Consider the following 21,887-nt stretch of genomic DNA (forward strand, 5'->3'; position numbering starts at 1 on the left):
AAAGATGCCCGTCAAATGACAATGAACAGCTGGAAGGTCTTTTGTCGATTATTGGGAAACTGAAATAGCAATTTCGGCTTGAGTTCTGGAGCTGATGTAGATTTACAAATACAAGGTTTGACCAGAGCTCTTTACTGTGTTGTTTTATTCACCAATATTTCCGACAGTCTTCTTGGTCGCTCTTTGCCACTCTTTGCCATGAAGGACATTTAACAATTTATTTTCCCGAATATATCGATTTTTTTCATCGATAGTCAGCATGGTTACTGGATTCCATATATCGTTTAAAACTTAAGTTTTTTATACTCCAAACCTCTTATTCCGTCAAGAGAAAAACTTTTACTTTAATTTGTCAGCGTAGTGAGAGAATTTTCTTACGTGCCAGAAATAAGGTTTCCCTAATTGATATTCATTATGGCCCAGGGTTAATGTTAAATCATACATTTTTATATATTTTATATATAATATGTATGATTTAGAATCACCTGCTTCTCAATTTTGCTGTAACTCCAAATATGAATCATGTTCCTATACAGGGCATCAACCCCCCCCCAAAAAAAAAAAAGCTGTCCCTGGAATGGTCAGAAACGCCTAGCAGTCGCTTTTGTCAAAACATCCCCGGGGGGGGGCACTTCCATTCACGAGTGGATACCATGCGCGACCATAGGGTCTCGAAAAGCACCCTAAACACGTAATTTCCATATTCTGAAAATGCACCCCTTAACAAGTATTGGCGTGTGAAACCCTACCCTTAACAAGTATTGGAAACAAAACGATACTCTTGGCAAATATTCCCTGAAATGAACCCCTAAATAAGTACAATGTTTTATTGTTACGGGTCCTTCGGTCGTCGGCTTTACCATATTTGGTTTAGTACGACCCCAGCTTCTACACCTCGCGCAAATCGGACTCTAAACACGAAGTGTTGGGGCAAAAAAGACATCCTTAATAAAATATTTTAATTTTGTTTTATCATCCCCGCAAATTCGACCCTAAACACGCAATTTTCCTAGCGAAATAGATACCCTTTTTTCATTATTTTTGTGTTTTTGACACCCTTATCACGTTACGTACGTAACGTGCCCTATCGTGAAAAAGACATCCTTTTTACGTGTTTTGGTCGCGCATATGGTATCCACTCGTCAATGTATTATAATCGGCGGCGGATCTTTTACCACCTAAGGAAGAATCGCGTTCAATGTCCATCCATAATAGATCCATTCCATTACCAATAGTTGAGCAGAAATCGACACACGCACACACCACACCCACCCTCCCCCTCACACACCATATTGATAGGCAATTTTGTTGTAAGAAAACCTTTCAATACAGGAGGCATTGCTTTGTTCAGAAACATTGACCGAGATGAGAAAAAATTATCTCATTCTTAATTCTCATTGGCAAAATTTAACCCTAACTTCGGTGGGATGGAGGTCTAAAAGAAGAGGAAAGAAGGCCCCAAAAAGCATGTTTTCCCCTGTTGGTGGTCTTTCTTCCCAATGCTCCTTTGGACAGATTTTATACTTTTCCTTTTAAATGTTCCTTTATCATGTTTATCAACAACGCTTAGATAGTTATATTCAATAAAAAAATCTTCATAATATCCTTGGTGTCAATAAATATTTGAAACTGTTATATTACAATCTGATTTGTTTTCATATTGTTCAAAAGACACTGATTGCCCATTCAATTTAAGAATGCCCTTTCACTCGTCGGTTTTTAGTTGATTTTGAAATATGCTCTTTAAAAAGTGCAATTAAGTTATCTTTTAATGATTTTGTATTTGGCATACCAGGCGGAAATTATTCTTTTAATTTTGGTATTTTATATGCTAAATATTATATACCGTCTCCTCGATGTTTAAAAGGATTTTAATCGTCTCCATTTAAAAAGATATTAAGATATTAACATGAGTTAGAAAGCATTATGAATGTTTTAACTAAATAAGTCTATTGTATGTATTGACGGATCCAGGCATATCGAACTTACTTAGTTCGTCTGATTTGTTCAATACCTATACATTATTTGTTATGTATTGTACATGCATTTTGCATTTGATTATAAAAATATGATTTGCTGAAAAATAATAGTCTTTCTTTGAATTTCTTTTCTTCTTTCTTCTGTTCCATTTCCTTCAATTTTTTTGTGTTTTGCTGACGATATTCGCGAATTTGCCGTCAGGCTATTATTAAGCATGATATGGAGCTGAGGGCACCCACACGCAACACATTCCCTTTGGCATGTATTGCACATGTTACATTTTCAAAGAATAAATGTACACAGTCAGTTGGATACTATAAGGAATTTATTAACTTTTTTGTAAAAAAAAATGATCGGTTAAAATATGAAAGTAAACTAAATTTAATTATGAACATGACCAGGGCCATTTTATCTAATGACTCATGATTTCTTACTTGCGTTCAAATCAACTCAAGAACACAATCACATTTAAAACCCGATTAGTATATGAAAATCTCACAATACAATGTATCAAAAGTAAATTTTTAGAAATTTTTACCAAAATAATTTCCTCATCTAGAGGAAAAGACTACGCGATAATGGAAACACAATTGTGTAATTTAGACGGATCGTAGCGACCGGGGTATAAATGTATAAATCAAGCGCCAAAATCACGACTACATACGATCATGAAAACATCTATCTATAATTTTCTGAAGAAAAAAATCTTGAAGTTTGATTATTCATCATTTTTCTATATCACATTCTCTTATCAAATTGCCATTAATATGAACATAATAATAAACAATTCTAGGAAGCAGAAGATAAACATCGCTAGGAAATTGTAACAATGAACAAAATAATTGTAAAAACAGATAAAATGATTAAAAAGCGAAGACATCATTTACCAGTTAAAAAAAAGACTATGAAATGCCCAACATTTCTTTTTTTTAGCATCATGTCAACTTGTTTAATATTGTGATTCGTGATGAATTACAATAAAACCCTAAATATATAGATATAAAAAAATACCATCAATAAGTATTCTGAAAGGTATCCCCATATATACATGTTAGTAACAGTAAAAAAAAATCAAAAGACAAATGATTATTTTGGAAGCCTAGTTTTGATGGGGTTATACGCGCAAGTAAACAAAATTACCTCGTTGCCTTTCTGTCATCTGATCATATCAAGAATTGTAGTGAGTGTATATTTCTATCCAACTGGCTAAAATTTTGTTTCATATAGTACACTTGTAGCCCAGAGAGGGGGGGGGGGGTCAATCTTAAAACAGACTGCTAAGCACCGCGTCCAAATATATGCCTCGATATAAAGGGTGTTAAAAGTGGTTGCTTTTTCAGCAAATTCGCCGAGGCTGAATATAAGATGATTTGAAATGAATTGGAAAAAAAACATCCAAACAAAACACTGGAAATTTGATCAAAATCGGATGAGGAATAACAAAGAGTTATGGCATTTTAAAGATTTGTAAGATCGTAAGTGGTGTATGCATTACTCGTGGTGTATCATCATTGGATTACATCATTCGTATGGTGTTTGGCTCGTCTGGTGTTTCTTTTATGGGCTGTATGGGTTGGTCCTTTAAAAGTATATAAGGGTCGCCAGTTGGAGACATCTATAGTCCACATCTAGGGAGCATAAAGGAGACGATTCGGAGAGCCAGGTCCGATATTCGTGATGACATTCTTTGTCGATTTGTTAATTACCCTCTTTTTTATTCTAGCGGGTGTTAGATTTGGCCTCTTGGCTAGACGTAGTGCTATAGCGCCTACAAGACAGTGATTAAAGGAGAAAGATAAAAATGATTACAATATAGGCCTATACAATTATGTACGGCCGTTAGAGTGGGCGGTTGAAACTAGTATGGTTCCCAGAGTGACGCCGGAATGCGACTGCTATAAGTATATAATTATCCCCGAAGTAATAGTTTCACGCCCAACTATCGAAAGCCGTTTATAATATGCTTCACATCCGTCATCGGTATTATTAAATACAACAGATGAGAAAGTGTTTTTGATTACATAACTATGAGAAATCCCAGTCTTCGAGTAAGAAATTTAATAAAATGTGATAAAGGTGAACTGCGTGTATACATGCGCACTGTATCTCCTTATAAGCCCCAACCGTCAAGCCGTAAATAGTTTCTGGGCCCCGTCTTACAAAGAGTAACGATTGATCCGATCAATCTCAAGTATATGGAAATATCATAATTCTTCCTTAGGAAATTTGCTCAATGTCCAATGAAAATAAAGAGAAACATACTGAATTTTTAAGAAAATAGTGAATGTATTAATATACATCTTTTGAAGAAAATATTTTGAAAAACTTGTAATTTTAGATGTTGATGTTGTTGGCTTTCCATAGTTGCGACCACTGGCGGCGGAAGCCAGAAAATTTAGGGGGTGTCCACCAGAAATTTTGGGATGGACACTGGTAAAAAATTTGAAAAGCGCCCCCCAAAAAGGTTTTGAACCTAAATTTTATGAGTTGTTAACCAAAATTTTTTTGACAAGCAAAAAAAAAAAAGGTCATCAACCTAAATTTTAGGGGGGGACAACACACGTTCCAGGGGGGTCCACGTGAATTTAGGGGGGACGCAGGAAAAAAGTTGACAAGCAAAAAAAAATAAATAAATAAAAAAAAATTAAAAAAAAAGGTTATCAAAACAAAATTTAGGGGGGGACCGTCCCCCCAAGTAAAATTTAGGGGGGACACGTCCCCCCGCTTCCGCCGCCTATGGTTGCGACTGATCGGATCAATCACAAATCTTATGTCAGAAGGCAGGTCTCCGTCTTACAAAGAGTTGTGATGAGTATATGATACATTATTTTGAAAACATATCGGGCAAAGTTTAACATGCAGTTTAGACGTTGGTGGTGCTGCTGACTTTCCATATACATGTAGTTGTGGGTGATTTTTTTTTTGTAATCAATCGCAACCTTCGTTGTGAGGCGGTGCGGACCCATAAGAACTCACCTGTAACATGAGGGGTAGCCATGGATGTACCGCTGATCGTTCTGGTTTCCTCTGTTCCTCCTATCCAGGTGCTTGGTATATCAACACCAGGAGCATACACATCCACACACGTACCATAGTTGGAGAAAGAAGCCTCACTGTCGTTTATGTCTGTTGCACCAACCGTTATAGCCTTCATACAAAAACATCCCACCAAAACGAATAAAGAAATACACATAGGCCTATTTGTGAACATGAGCGTCGCTCCAAACTTCAGCTTCTTTTTTTAGGGAGGGGGGAGGGGGACAACTCGTCGGCTTTCCAGCTACTCACATACTTTACCTTTTTTTGTTACAACAGGGGTGGATGCAGTTTTCGCAAATAAATTAGGTATGTTTTCAGTGATAATTGATTACTCTTATGTCCAAGTTTCATGAATCAGATCCATAAACTTTCAAAGTTATGATGGGAATTCAACAGATACCCCCATTCGGCCAAAGTTCATTGACCCTAAATGACCTTTAACCTTGGTCATGTGACATAAAACTCATGCAGGATGTTCAATGATACTTGATAAACTTTATGTCCAAGTTTCATGAACTAGGTCCATATACTTCCTAAGTTATGATGACATTTCAAAAACTTAACCTCAGGTTAAGATTTTGATGTTGATTCCTCCAACATGGTCTAAGTTAACTGACCCTAAATGACCTTAGACCTTAGTCATGTGACATGAAACTCTAATAGGAAATTCAGTAATACTTGATTAACCTTATGGCCAAGTTTCATGAACTAGGTCCATATACTTTCTAAGTTATGATGTCATTTCAAAATCTTAACCTCAGGTTAAGATTTGACGCCGCCGCCGCCGTCGGAAAAGCGGCGCCTATAGTCTCACTCTGCTATGCAGGTGAGACAAAAAACAGCATCCTTGTGAGATGTTGTGAGCTCGAATCGCGAGCTCAATCTTTTGGACATTTCATGTAATAAAACAAGAAAATTAAACGTTCCTAGCAGTTTGTCCCAGTTTGTGTGATCATGAAATAGATGTGTGTATAGCCAAGGAATTAATGCGAGCGAAAGCTGAAATTTTCAACATACCGACCAGAAAAGGAACTTTTTGAGGGATTGCATTTAGTGACTCATGAGTAGATTATATATCTCACCAATCGAATTATGCGAGCGCGAAGCACGAGCCGAAAATTTGTGATATTCCATCCTTAAAATTGAACATTCTAAGCAGTTTTCGTTTTTTTCTTTTTACCAGGAACAAAATTAAGTACTTTGATGAACAAAAATTGATGCAAACGAAGAGCGAGCCAAAATGCTTGCGATTTTCTAACCGAAAAATATAATTTTCCGTTTGAAAAAAAGGCATTTTTCCTTTGGGGAATTTTTTGTGGGCGAATGCTTCGTTGCCCATTCCCCCCCCCCCGTTCCGACACCCATCATGCCCATGTTGGAAGTTTATATCATACCACTATGTCCTAATGCTTTGCTATTAAAAAGACAATAACCCGATCAACCCTATTTAGCGCGGGCTATTTGCCCCCCTCTTGTTGAATTCGATTGCTAAATGCATGGGACCTATACTTATCAGATAGAACTCACCTCACTAACTCGAGCAGGTGAATAACCGCATGCATTGTCCGCAGAATTTCCGGCGGCTACCACGGCGGTGACGCCAGACGCGATCATTCCTCTCACTGCATCATCCACTGCAGTACTAGCTCCACCTCCAAGGGACATTGATGCCAGTGCTGGTCTGTTTCCATTTTGTGCTACATAATCACATGCTGAAAAATATGAAACATAAAAACAGAGTCCGAGCACAGTCCTACCATATCGTTACGTTATAATGAAAACATACACGGCCGCGGAAGGGTTTTTGAAAGTGTGAGGCTGACCCCCGGCTGACCATAAATTATGGAAAATTACAATCAGACAATCAGATAGTAATTTTAACGGGGTTTTTTTTGGAAACGTTTATTGCCGGTGCCGGTTCCATGGTCCTGACATAGGCCTTCTCTAACTACAAAACTTCTGGAAGACTATAGCTGTATCACTGACACGAGTTAAAAAATATTTTTGACAAACGTATACACATTTCATCATTTTTGCTCTTTATTAATCAGTTGGATATTGCGTACAAATTACCTGATATGATCCCACTCCATGACCCGGAACCAGCACAGTTAAGCACTCTCAACCCAAACAGTTGAACATTTGCTGCTACTCCGTACATACTAGCTCCTACTGTTCCCGCACAGTGGGTTCCATGGCCATTACAGTCTACTCCCTATAGAAAAGCAACAGTAAAACATGGTTAATTGCCATTATGTTCTGTGAAAAGCCATTCGATTATAAAAAATATTCATGAATATCTAACTAGATGCAATCGTTCATCCCGTTACTGTCTATATCCGATCCGCGATCACGGGGGGGATAACAAGGAGCTGAAAATTCTCTTTTTTTAGGAGGGGCATCCCAACATCAAAGGGATACTGTATTTATACGCTGGATACATAAAATGTATACATAATATACTATCACATGTGGTGATGACAGCTTATCACGATCTTTTTTTCGATGGCTATTGTAATAGTTTTGTTGTGATAATACGACTATTGAATTACAGTTGGATCGACAATCTATATCAATATGCGAGCGAGCAAAGGAAGAAAGCAAATTTCCAGTGGTTGAAAGACTGAATGGCGTGCAAGGCAAGAGACGTGTTATTATGGGAGATAAAACCTTGTATTTTTTAATGCAAAATTGGGCAAACTCAATGCCACCCATAGTAGTATCAATCATTTTGTTTCTAGAATAGGTTCAGCCATCATAACGCCTATTCTGGCATTCCAGGTACGCTCTCCACTACCCCCCCCCCCCTTAATTTAAAGTACTGTTAAACGTAGAGTAAGCCTACGCTATAATGCTGTGCCCCTTCGCTGTAGCTTTGAAACGGCGCCAGGCCCGCCGTTCTGGCATCTGACGCAAGGGGTGGCGTAATTCGCTTGGGGTAGCAGTTAAGATAATTATCTCCCCATCGAGCAGCTAACGCTGAAAGTTGCGTTGTAATGGCGCCCCTTCCAACACCTGGTGCTCGGGGTAGCGTTTACTATCTCATCCCTTCACTTCCAACGTCCGATCCCAGTATCTTCCTTGGCTATTCATTCTATACATCTACCAACGGCTTTTGCTTTTCCCTTTCCTCGCTGTTCCCCTATTCCCCCTCATTTTGTTTCAATATCGAGTTGGTCTGCAATTTACATCGCAAACCTATGAAAAAAAAAACACTTTTAAGCGAATTTTGGACTGATCATATCTTAAGAACTCTGAAAAAGGCTGACAATTCCGGCATCTCGCGCAATATAGGTTTGGTAATCAGAGATGATATTTTTTTTAAATGAGAATTTATGTTTAATGTATATTTTGATAAAACTATGTTTTAAATGCGTGCACACTTACAAAAGGCCTGCCGTCTCCGATGGAATCAAAGACAGGGGTTGCTCGACCTCCAAAGTACAAACTTTCTGGATAGATTCCTGTATCGATGACATACACGTTCACACCTGACCCATCACCTGTATAGAAAATCAAAACATGACAGATGGAGTGGCGGATCTAGCTCTTTTTCCGAGGAGGGGATTTGACCAAGGAATTTGACAAATAAAAAAAAAGGTTCACTATAAAATGAAGGAAATTTGCCAAGTAATTTGGGGTTGGCTCCGAAATGGGGGTCATTACTTGGCAGTCCAAGGGGGGTAGACCCCCTACCCCCGCCCCCCGTAGATCTGCCAGAATTATACTAATATCCAAATATTGGTATTGGCTATGCGGTTTATACCATTACTTGTCAGTATCATCCTCACAATGAAGGAAACTCCACCCTACATCACGTACATTAAAAATGTAAACGAAAGACACCTTCATGTGGTTCTTTTTAAATATAAATTCTTTCAAAGTGAAATTCCGCTTGCAGAATGACATAAAGGCCTGGTCACACCGCCCGAGCGTTGTTGGAGCGGTCGTAGAGCGGAGAGAAAAACCATCACCGCTCGTTACCGTTCACCATTTTTTATTTCGATTATCATTTTTTTTCTCGATATTTTCCCCAATTTTGTGAGCGAAATTCGACCCTCTCTCCCTACCGCTCCACGACCGCTCCAACAACGCTCGGGTGGTGTGACCGGCCTTAACCGTATATAGCAAGATCATAGGCGGAGTTCCTATACTGGCAACCAAAACGAAATTCGTACCCCTCACTTCTTCTGCTTTCAACAGCTGATTTTCCAAACTTAAGTTCCACCTCTCAAAGATGCGAACCCCAAAACCATTTAAATTCTATCTGTCCAGGATGTGCACCTCCCAATGCTCAAACCAGCTTGCACCCTTGCGTAGCAATGGAAATTTGAGAAAAGTGATCAGTTACGATCCCGGGGGGGGCACTCGACCAAAAAAGTGGTGGGGGTGTGCCGCGGGCGAGACAAAAAACGGGGGCCTTGGAGCGGGCTTATTGTAAAAAGGAGGGTCCTCGGAACGGGCTTCGGAACGACAAATGTTTGTGAAAACGGGGGTCCTTGGAACGGATCGCCAGCGTGTGAGTGCGTATGCATCCCTATGGAACGGTCATGTGTGCATGATGCAGCTAGCGCGGCCTCCGCCGGCGGAGCTCTGCGGCCGCTTTTCACCAAAATTGCGGCTCATTCAATGCGATCGGAGCGGTGTAACGAAAAATATGCGAAGCTTTGGAGCGGATTTTTCTCTTCTTTTTTCTCGATAAAAAGAAAATGCTATGCCTTGGAGCGGCTTTCTTTGTTCTTTTTCTCAACAAGGAAAAAATGCTATGCCTTGGAACGGAAATTTGAGTGTGAAAATGGGGGTCCCCTCCGCGGCACATACCCATGCATTATATACTGAGTGCCCCCCCCCCCGGGTTACGATTTGGGGACAAGAGCGACCGTCCCCTGCGAAATTTCAAATCGTGAAAAAAGGGAAACGAGGAGGGAAATAAGAGGCGAAGAGGAAAAACAAAGAAAAGGGATATTTTGGGGGTAATTTAATTGTAAGCACCCATATCTCATTCAACTGTGATAAACGGTCGTCACCTTCAGCATGTAGAACTCGCCCCCCCCCCCCCCTCGATAATAGCGAGTATTCGCAACCACTACTCAGACACTTTGTGAAACGTTGAGCGATATATTGAAAACGCTTATCAAATTAAAATGAACGACTCAGAGGTCACTTTCGAATAAGCCAGTTCGCATATAGTTCCACTCTGCGTATGATCAGAGGAAGGTCATTTATACTAAAGTGGCATGGTGGTTTAAGATATAACGAGATAAGCACTAATTTTGATGCTTTGATTATTCATGTTCTTTTGAATTGTGTTTTTCACTTACATCAACAAAACACAAAATGCGTCCACGAACGACTGGTATTTCAGTTTGCCAAGTAAATTGTGCAACATGATACAGTATGCATTCAAAGTATAGAAATGCAACACATGCCTTCATAGAGTGTTCATTTGTGCGATATTCTATAGTCACCTGGCCTATTCAATATCTTAATCATCCTGCTATGTAAGGCATGCTTACGTAATATCTTGCTTTGAAATCTGCCTATCATAATGCAAGGAATGAAAGGTCATTTGACCAAAATTGTCCATTAAATAACTATGAACTGGTCTATTGGAGGACCGGGACAGCAAATCGTCCTTAGATTCGGAGCTGACGCAAATATGTCGTTTGTCCAGGGTTAAAAAAAAGATTTTCGACAAAGGCTGCTTTGTTACGAAGAGCTTTTGACAAAAGATTCTCTCGACGTTCCAGAAAGCGTCTTTGTCGTAGTTGCGAAAATTCCCTATTATTATGACATTGCTCGTGTATGAGGTTGTTTCCATGCATGCTGTTCGAAGCACTGTATTGATACAACTATTAAATCCCCATTCCATTCTTGTTTTGGACATCTATAAATTCATTTGAATCCAAATAATAATCAGGTTATTTTTTTTGTAACAATTACCTCTAACGTCATAATCTCCCAACAATGGTAATTCCCTTTGGTCGATACGATCAAGCCCCCAGGATGCAACAGCCGTAGCATGGGCCATACCATCTTGAGATATATATTTTATCTCTTCTCGGGCCAGCAGCTGAAAACAAAATAAAGGATATTCTGTCAGTGAGAAATAGATGCCTCATCTGTCATGTTCAATTAAATTTAAAAAAAAGAAAGATTATCTGTCATGCTTATTCATTCAATGATATTCTTCAGCTTTTGTTGGGATCTGAATTAATATTAAATCATGGTTACTTAATATTAGTTTGCTACCAATCCAGGATGGAAAATCCAATTGCACTCTCCATTCCATCCTGAGAAGAGACTAGGGGCAGATAATACTTGTAGGCTTATAGTCTGCTAATTGCAGAGATATTTAGTTTGGGAGAGGATCCAGATTTTCCAAGGGGGTACGGCATTTTTCTGATAAATATTGACTAGCAAAAAAAAAAGCTTCCATCTAAAACTGAAATCATTTGGTCAGCGAAAAATTTGACCAAAAAAAGCCCTCGCTCTCACTTTCAAGGGGGGGGGGGGCACATTTGGGTAAAAGGGCATAATTAAATTGCAAATTTGGGTTATGGCTGTGGTTTAGTTTATCCTTTTCCACTATTTACCTTCTGAAGAGCTTTATCGGTGAGTTTGGCTGAAAAGCCTTTGATGGCTGTCTTGTAGGTGTGTTTGATAGACACATTGCTGAAAGTCCCGGTATTGTCTTCCATCAGAAGCTTCGTGATCACTTCTGCCTCATATCCGGGCTGAAAAGATGGAAGAATCATATTGATGTGCATTTTGAGATCAACGAAACAATATTACTGATTACTGGAAAATAAGTGATATCATAATTTTTTTAGTAAATCATCCACACAAGGCATTGTTATGTATAAATGTATTCATGGTAACGCCCTGTTAGACTATGCATGGACATAAATTATTAGAGATGGACATTCAACGCTATAATTTCTTTGATAGAACGAGATCGGTCGTCAAGTTATGTACATCTATGAGAACATACCTGTACTGACCGCACATAAATGTTGTTAGCGCTAACAGTGCACTAACAGAGGCCATGTTGCAACCAGCAATGGTGCCTAATGTTACAATTCTTTGATTAAAGGGCAAGTCCACCCCAACAAAAAGTTGATTCACATCCTGGTTGGCATGCAAATGAGACTGATGTCATCCACTCACTATTTCTTTTGTATTTTATTATATGAAATATGAAATATTCTAATTTCCTCCTCATTGTCAAGTGAAATAATAATTAATTCCACCCTCATAGATAGCATTGTTTAATACTATATGATTCAATCAAGTTGTTCCTTATTGTCAAATCTGTAGAAAATTAAAGAAATGTATAATTCAAACGATAAAAAACAAAAGAAATAGTGAGTGATGGACATCATCGTTTGACACATCCAATTGTGCATATCACAGTTTTGTGAAAAATAAGCAAAACTTTAAAATGCCATAATTTTCTTATTTTACATTCGATTTTGATGAAATTCTCAGTGTTAAACTTGTTTGATTTTTCTCTATTTATTCAAATCAACATTTTTCTGGGGTGGAATTGACCTTTAACATTGAAATGAATGTTTTGACTTAACGATCCGAAATATGTGACTGCGCTTACTGCTAGCGCTCAGTTAGGCTAACAACGTTTCTGTGCGGTCGGCACTGGTGTTCGGCGACTACCAAGGCCTATCTGATCATTTACAAAGGCACAGCTCTCCTGGGGGGTGTTTCACAAAGATTTAAGTATGACTTAGAGTCGCACTTAAATGTCTAGTTGCGCGCAGTATAAAAGGCATGACAGCATTGGTCAGATCATGCCAGGAGGACGCGCACTACTGCGTATTGATCAATAAGATTGCGCGTTGCATATCATGTACGCGTCGACATTTAAGTGCGACCTAAGTCATACTTAAATCTTTGTGAAACACCCCCTGCTTGTGATTTTGTTGGCTGATGCCCTGTGTTAGAATATGGTTTTTAATTAACATACTTTAGATTTGAAGCAACAAAATTAAACAATCGATTTTGTGACATAAAGGAGGGGGAGGTTGTGTTTTAACGTTGCGTGACGGTGTGTGGTTGAGTGCGTGCTTATTGTTCTTTGTGTGCAGCTGTCTTATTCGTTTTAATCCTATACTGGTCTGACAATCATTTTTTAATCTACTTTAGCTTTTTAAACAGGACATCGATTAAAAACAGCCTTTTGAATTGAATAATTCGATTTTCCTTTGAATGTATTTTGTGAACAAAATGAATATAGGGTCCTGTTTACTAAAATTAAGACCTTCAGCACACGCTCAGACTCAGAAGGGGGAAAAAGGTTATTTGAATCTACCAATGATAGGTTATAAGAATTGCATGTAAAACTCGAAGATTTTTTAAACAAAAGTAGTACCAACTTATACTGACCGCACAGAAATATTTAATGTTAGCGCTAACAGAGGCCTGTTACAACAGGTAATGCCGCGATGCCTAACGTTGCAACAATGAAAAATAAGCAAAACTTTAAAATTCCATAATTTTCTTATTTTACATTCGATTTTGATGAAATTCTCAGTGTTATACTCGTTTGATTTTTCTCAATTTATTCAAATCAACATTTTTCTGGGGTGGACTTGACCTTTAACATTGAAATAAATGTTTTTCCTTCACAATCAGAAAGATGTGACTGAACTTACTGTTGGCGCTCTGATAGGCTAACGACATGTCTGTGCGGTCGACACTGAAATCCTGCCGAACATAACGAAATTGATTTTGAATGAAGAAATTGCATGATACAGCGCTTTAATATTACATTCTGTCTCTCGGTGCTTAACATTGCAATTACGCCATTAATCGCATCCTTGCAAGCCCGAACACAAGTGTTTGCACTTTCTCCACTCCCTGGTGAGCATTCCAACAAGAGTTCTAAGACTCAATATAGCTCGACATACCACATAAGCTTTCGCAACCTACCGGATACCTGGGTTGAGAGCGGCAAAGTGTGGATATACGCCGTTGCCAAAGGACGCTAGGCCGCGGTGGGATTCGACACACGACCCTCTAATCGCAAAGCGAGAGTATAATTACGAACCGCTACACCGCAACGCTCCCGCAAGTATTTAAGTATATAGGCTACTTAAGTATTGGCCTACTGACTACTTATTTCAAGCGAATTGAATAAATCCTAATTTTCCGAGGAAGGCCAAAGAATTGATTTTTTGGGGTAAAATAAAAACTACTGAATACAAAATAAGAATGCGCACACTGCTGCAGGTTCGTTATTGATTATGGTTTTATCTCATTCATTCTGAATGTTTGTCGCCAAAGATACTTTCAGCTAAATACTTGCGGTATATTATTTTATTCGAAGACTGCCGATATATTTTTTATTTTAAAAAGAGTCCCTTTATACCATATTTACTTTGTTTGAATACTTTCAAGACATGGCTTTATCCAGTTTGGTATCATTTACCGTCAAAGTAAAAATTCATTAAATTCTTGGCAACTTGCTGCGCGACTTTCCACTGTAAATTTTGCGGTCTTATACATTCAACAGGAGGCCATAAAAGTTTAGGGCATTTAAAGGATTTTCGTAAATTTCTACGCTACGAACACAAAGAAATTTAACCCCAAAATTACGATTTCCCGGTGGGAAAACTATATATTTATTAAATATGCATTTAAGAGCATAATCTTGCACTCGTAAATAATCTTCATTCTGAACCACCAGTCACTTGACAGGTCCAGAAAAAAACAGCTTCTTTTATCCAAGCGATAGTCGAACTAGAGGTGGGGGAGGGAGTTTAGGTAAAACCTTTGATCTAAAACATGATACAAACTTAATTATTTTCATGCAACAAAAAGTGTTGTTTTGCACTTAAGTTCAAATGTTTTTTTAATTATGACAAAGCTAAAAATCTAAGCTTTCATATGATATAGGTTTTATAAGAAGAGGTATTTTAGATGGGTCAGCAGCCTGATTTTTACAGGCCAAGTACATTTAGCAGAAGAATACTACACTCTAATTGGTCATTGAGACCACACACCCACTCAGATCCAACGTTCCATTGATGTGGCCTGACCAAGGTAGCCTTTTGACAAGGCCTTGTGACTTTCCTCGTCAAGCAGTGGCTGAGACGAGACTAGCGGCAGCTGTTGTTCTGAAACTATCCAGCCAATCAGAACTCTGGATTTGTTGCTACTCAGAATTTTCGAAAATCTCGTCTTGCATTTTGATGAGAAAAGCTGGCCGCTGACCCATAATTTAAAGGTGCCACATATCAAGAGTGACGTTGTAAGAAAGTAGAGTTTGAGCTTTCTGATGATGTAAATAGTATTTATGCCTGAATCAGAGTTTTGTACATTCTTCAATATAAAACAGAAGAAAAATCCATTTGAGGCATCTTTTCTGGCCTAAAATGAACTTATTTATCACTTTTTTATTCAAAAGTAGTGACCAATATCTTGAAGAGTTAAAATTAACTATTTCCTGTGTTACAAATATGATAAAGTTTACTGGGGGGGGGGGTGGTTAAATTCTTTAAGTCTCACTATTCACAATATTTTACAGGGATATTCAGCCACGAAAGGACTTGGATAAATCTTGCTGTTTGCTCATTAGCATATACCTGCAGACTGACTGCCACTGAACGAGAAATTCCAGTTCAGTGCTCTGAACGCCTATTGACAAGAAAAACATGCCTATTAACAAGAAAAACATCCTTTGATCGTCGAAAGCTATTCAACCATCATGTCTCTGTCCAGATCGCTTATTCAGGTAACTACAAAAAAAACTCCGAAATCCCAACCAATCTTGTATTATTCTTCCAGCTTTTCATCTCCAGCACACCGTTCACTACCCACGTCATCATGGGTGTCGATCACGGGGGGGATGGGGGGGGATATATCCCCCCAATATTTCAAGTGGGGGGGATGGCCTGTATTATCATCCCCCCCAATAATTTAGGGTAGAAAAATTATAATAATGATGATGAAAAAATGTAAAGTTTGATCATGATGATTATAGTATGCCATCAATCAGTTTGTTTCCCTCACAATTTGTGTATATTGTTATTAAATAAAAACATTCTTTTTCAGGACTATTCGGGGACTATTAAACAGATGAGTGGAGGTTCAAGATGAAAAAGAATGAAATGTTTATGTATATGATATTTTTTAACACATGGCATAAAAGGACCCCAACGAAAAACAACTTTTGTTGATAGGGTGTTCCATCCCACCAGTGGCGAATAAATTAATTTTGATAAATCAATTAATTCAAAAGGGTGGAAAAATAAACAGGAGTAAAAGGGTGGCAAGATAAATCGTCTAAGCGGTAAGCCCGATGGTGCACGAGAAGCCATACAGTTTGAAATTTGTGCTAGTCTTAATTGGTCCGAATCTGCATTTTATCATCGCGCATTAAGAAAAAAGATACTGCCAGTCGGGTTGTATACACAAAGGCGTTGATCCTCAATAATTCTGCATGTGCCACTAAAAAATTAAATAAGATTGTAATGTTACACTGAAATCAGAAAGCGAGATTGAGATACCAACTCGATTTTGATTCATAAAATTGTGCTCAAAATGTCTGCTTTTCAGATTGGAATATAAAAATTTTCAGCTCGCGCTCGCATCATTTCTGTACCAAAAACCCATACTTTTCCTGATGAAATAAGTGAGTAGAATGTCCCGTTTTCAGTTCTAAACCTCAAAAGAACTCCTGCTTCGATTTGTAATAATCTTTTGTTGGATATATATCTTCTTCTTTATTAAAAGCGTCCAATAATCTGTCATTTTTTTCCAGATCGAAATATCAAAATTTTCAGCTCGCGCTTTGCGCTCGCATCTATTGTTCTTCTAGACAAACATCTTAATCATTGGTACCAAAAATGCATAGAATATCAAGCTTTCAGGTCAGAATATAAAGAAATTTCAGCTCGTTCTCTAGTCAGATACATGTATCTATCCTCCTCATGAGTTACTACAAACAAACCTAAACAGGTACATTTTTCCTGTTTTCATGTCATACTAAAAAATTTCAGCTCGCGCTTCGCGCTCGCATTGTTGGTGAGGGGGAGATATGTGTCTCTTTCTCATGAGTCATATATATATTTATATATATAGGCCTATATGCAGATATGTGTGTGGGTGAGTTTGTTTGTTTTGTGTGATAGAGCGCCTTTGGAACGTTGATTCATGATTTTGCCCCCCCCCATCTGAAAAATGGATCGACGCCCCTGTGTATACATCATGCTCAATAAACAGATCACTATGTACAATTGTACATGGTCCAGACAATTTTTGTCATTTTTTTCTTTCGCATGAGTTTAGAATAGGCTTACTTGTAACACAAATAAAATTTTCAAAAAAATTATAAAAGTAAAGTACACTACAACAATGAAGGAATTTCCAAGAACACCATGCATATCACCCACTCCCAAATGTCCTAACTTGTGATTTTAGTGGGGGTAATGTTGAAAGATCCCCATCCACAAGAAAATTTGTGTCAATCATCCCCCCAACCAAGAATACCGATCGACAGCCATGCACGTCATACCCCCTTTTTATTACAGGGGGGGGGGGTCTGGAACTCTTCCTGTAAATCATAATATGTTCTGTAATTTCTAGATCAAGAGTTTTTTTTGTTACCCTTATGAAAGCTACCGTTTCATTATTTTAATTGTAGATTATCGCCATGAGACACTCTTACAACCGGGAGATGGGTGTTTTAGAACTGAAGTGTAAATTCAAATTTTATTATTGATTGTGATTTTATGATTGTCATAAAAGTCCTCGATCTTTGCAGAGGGCTACTTACCGGGGAAAGTAGATCACTGTCTTATAAGTCAAGATAGACTTGTGATGGTATAGAGAAACGGGGCCCCAGACCTATCTCCCAACATTATTTTATCCTCTCTCATTTCTTTAAAACCTTGCACACCCCAAAACAAAACACATTTACATTACTCTACAACTTACACTGTAAAAGCCGTGGTGTTAAAACTGACACCAGTTGGTGTTAATAGAGGACCACACCCTGAAGTGTTAAAATTATTCCCTAGAGATTGAATCTAACACCAAAGAGTGTAAATATAACAACCAAAGGTGTTGTTATTACACCTATAGGTGTAAAACTAACACCACCAATTTAACACCGGTGTAAAACGACTGGTGTGGTCCTCTATGTACACCGGTTAGCACCACAGTTTTTGCTGTGTATAACAGGGCCGTCACCAGCTTTTTTCTAGGGGGGGGGGGTGCTTTTTATGAAAAAAAAAACACAAAAACACAAAAAACAACGTATTAACTCAATTTCATGCAGTTATATAGCCCGCCGGCCAGAATGGATATAGAAAGTACATACTGGTCAACATGCCTATTGTTCCTCAATGCAGTTTCGGTGTCTGTGTGTCTTTTTTTTTTTTTTTTTTTTGGTTCTGAAGGGGGGTGCGTTCGCACCCTCCGCACCCCCCCCCCCCTGGCGACGGCCCTGTATAATGTCATAATATTAAGACAAATTTTACCCAGTTCTCAAATTTCGAGACACTTACTATGGGACGCTTATGAACTTTCAAATGTAAAATACTTCAGTCACTTTCTTAACACTAATCAAAATTTGATATTAACAGACGTTTTCTGAAGAACTGCGTCGATATTATTGCGTCTCCCAAGCAGCTTGTTCAGTCACTTAATTGATTTTAAGACTTGAAACCACAATGAAGCACACACAACCCCCTTCATCATCGAATAATATTTTATATATATATTATTTATTTGTATATAAGTAGCACATTCTCTTAATAACTTATACACTGATTTGATTAAAAAAAAACAATTTCGTCTTCAACATGTTCAAACATTATAGAACGTTTGGTGCCTGAAGAGTAAAAGGGATGGTCCGGGCTGAAATTAGTTATATCTTAATACATAGAGTAGGATTCACTTAGCAAAATGCCGAAAATTTCATCAATATTTAGCAATATTTTGTGAAAACAGTCGTCATGAATATTCTTTAGGTGGGCTGATGATGTCACATCTCCACTTTCCGTTTTTTTTTAATGTTATTACATTTTTTCAATATTTCGTGTGAATAATAGGTCTCCCTTATAATGAAATAAGTTGCAGCAATAAATATCTAATGCACTAAATTAGTTGTCAATCAATTTTTTCTAGTTCTTGGAGGAAAAGATTTGAATACACCTAATTTCATAAAATAATATACAAAAGAACAAGTGGAGATGTGACAACATCAGCCCACCTAATGAATATTCATGACGACTGTTTTCATAAAATATTGCCAAACTTTAAAATTCAATAACTTTGTCATTTGTTATCCGATTTAGATGAAATTTTCGGCATTTTGCTTAGTGAATTCTACTCTATTTATTAAACTATAAATATTTTCAGCCCGGACCACCCCTTTTAGTTTAAGACAGGAACGGTTATGGCAGAAATTAGTCTAACTCACCTCCATCACAACTATGTAGTGATCTTTAATCGCATCTTCCACCTTATAGAATGTGGCATTTTTAGCCGTTGTTGCAACCACCAAGGCTGATAAAACCGTGAAAATTAGCTGCATCGTGCTTCCCCACCGTTCCGACTGATTCAGACCAGAAACGATACCAACCAAACCTTTCTACTGGAGAGTTCTGCAAGCGTGGGGTGTTCAGCTCGATAAATGGCGCCACCCTTTCAAGTAAGTTTATTATAATGTCCCCCAAGACTTCGGAAAGAAAGACGTCTGTGCATTGGAGCCCAGTAGGCTCAAAGAATTTTTTTATGTATTGATTACAACAATCGATAACCCGATAGTTATATAACGTCAGGATTCGTTATGGATGAGAGGATCTGTGAATAATATGTTTATCTACATGATATTACAATAGTCTGATCCCCTAACTCCAGATTTACGTGATTAAGATGCCAATAGGATCACTGGGCCGATTAAAAGATAAAGTTGTAACGTATTCGTCAGAGCAATCTCTAAACAGTCTAATTCCTTAAAAAAATGCAAGTCATATCACAATGGAGAGCTGAGAGACTTTTGTCAAAAGTTGATGGAATCTCTTGACTCTGGGCAACAACATATTTGCAATTGTTCGTCCGATGGAAATATTCGGATCATCTGCTGTCCCACTCCCAGTCTTTCGACAAAGGCCTCTCAGCTCTCCATTGTGATTTCTATTTGCTTAGTAATAGCGAAGTTATTCAAAAATACATCGATTTTCTAAACTGGTAACATGCACTCGCGTCCTTTGGCAAGGCGTTTATGTACATTTGCCGCTCTCCACTCATGTGTAGTAAATGGGTACCAGGTATGAAGGAATAGGCCAGTTCGTAGTTACTTATGGACAATTTTGGTCAAATGACCTTTCATTTCTTTCATTATGATAGGCAGATTTCAAAGCAAGATATTACGTAAGCTTGCCTTACATAGCAGGATGAAGAAATTGAATAGACCAGGTGACTAGAATAGCACAGCAATGAACAATATATGAAGGTATTTGTTGCATTCCTATATACTTTGAATGCATATCATAGCATGGGATAGCATGTTGCACAATGTTCTTGACAAACTGTGAAATACCATATTCGTGGACGCATTGTTGTTTTTGCGGATGTAAATGAAAACCACAATTCAAAAGAAAATATGAATAATCAAGACATCACAGTAGGTGCTTAGATTTTAAACCACCATGTCACTTTAGTACAAATGACCTTCCTCTCTCAGGCTGATCATGCGTATAATCTTTTGATCATCATGATCATGCGCAAAAAGGAACTACGAACTGGCTTATTCCTTGAATGCTCGAGCGTCCGATCAGGAAAGCCGTGCTAAAGCCGTAGCCGGTGTAGTATGCAGCGCTTAAAACATTTTGTATTTAGCGCGATATAAATGTAACTATGTTATTATTCTAATCATTATTATCATTATTACTATAACAAAACTTGGAGTCCAGTTTGCACAAAATGAATTACTATGTAGTCTGAGGCGGACCTCTGGTAAACTTTACGTTTGTCAAGGGCGGAAATCTCTCCCCAAAGGTAGGGGGAACAGGGGCTGGAAAATTTGACAAATTAAAAAAGGAAAAAAAGAGGTTGTCACCCCAAATGTAAGGTCGTTTCGACCAAAAAAGAAATGTGACAAGCAAATCCCCCTTGGATTTCCGCCCATGACGTTTGTCAATAAATGAATAACCTTTGTTTGAAAAAGGTATTTGCGTACTTTGCGCTCGAATTATTTGTCTCTATCTTCTTTGCAAAAATAAGACGTGCTTAAAACTTAAATCTTTACCCTTCATGAACCAAGAAAAATCAGCTTGAAGTTGATCAGTAAAAATGTTGGTGATTTTTTTTACTGCCCCCCCCCCTCCCCTCCATTGACAAAAGCTGGATCTTCCCCTGTCTTTGGTCCAGACCCCGAAAATGTAGGTTACGCATATTTACCCAGTAATTTAAAGGGCAAGTTCGCCCTGAAAAAAAAGTTTATTTTAAAAATAGAAAAAAAAGTATTGCCGAAGGTTTGAGAAAATCCATCAAAGTGAAAAAAAAAAGTTATCAGAATTTTGATTATTTTATTTGTTACGCTATATGCGTACAGCTTTCCTCCATATGGTATGGTAAAAAAGAAATCGACGAAATGTAATTTTCTCAGAAAATTGAGAACGGTTTTTAATAGCTCTATGGTTTTTACTGTACCTTTAGAATGTTAATAGAAAAATCTTTTCACACTCGTTCCTAAAAAGAAAACAAAAATAAATCATTACGAATCATTAAACAAATTGAAATAATATGCATTTTATATTACATATGGGACAGCTGCTCGTTTATCACGTCACAAATCCGAAACTGAAAATTCTAATAACTTTCTTAATCTTTAAAGAAAT

General features: G+C 37.9%; 1 protein-coding gene across 1 annotated transcript; it reads right to left on the bottom strand.

The window, feature by feature from the left end:
• Positions 1–2,912: 2,912 nt before the first annotated feature.
• On the bottom strand, positions 2,913–19,777 carry LOC121407185 (aqualysin-1-like). The gene is made up of 8 exons (XM_041598140.1): positions 19,466–19,777; positions 11,616–11,756; positions 10,963–11,092; positions 8,407–8,522; positions 7,093–7,234; positions 6,547–6,731; positions 4,957–5,128; positions 2,913–3,748 (listed from the first exon to the last, which is right to left on the bottom strand). The coding sequence occupies exons 1-8, from the start codon at positions 19,577–19,579 to the stop codon at positions 3,609–3,611; spliced, it is 1,140 nt and encodes a 379-aa protein (XP_041454074.1). The 5' UTR covers positions 19,580–19,777; the 3' UTR covers positions 2,913–3,608.
• Positions 19,778–21,887: the final 2,110 nt, after the last annotated feature.

The sequence above is a fragment of the Lytechinus variegatus genome, chromosome 2, assembly GCF_018143015.1.
Source record: "Lytechinus variegatus isolate NC3 chromosome 2, Lvar_3.0, whole genome shotgun sequence".
NCBI lineage: Eukaryota > Metazoa > Echinodermata > Echinoidea > Temnopleuroida > Toxopneustidae > Lytechinus > Lytechinus variegatus.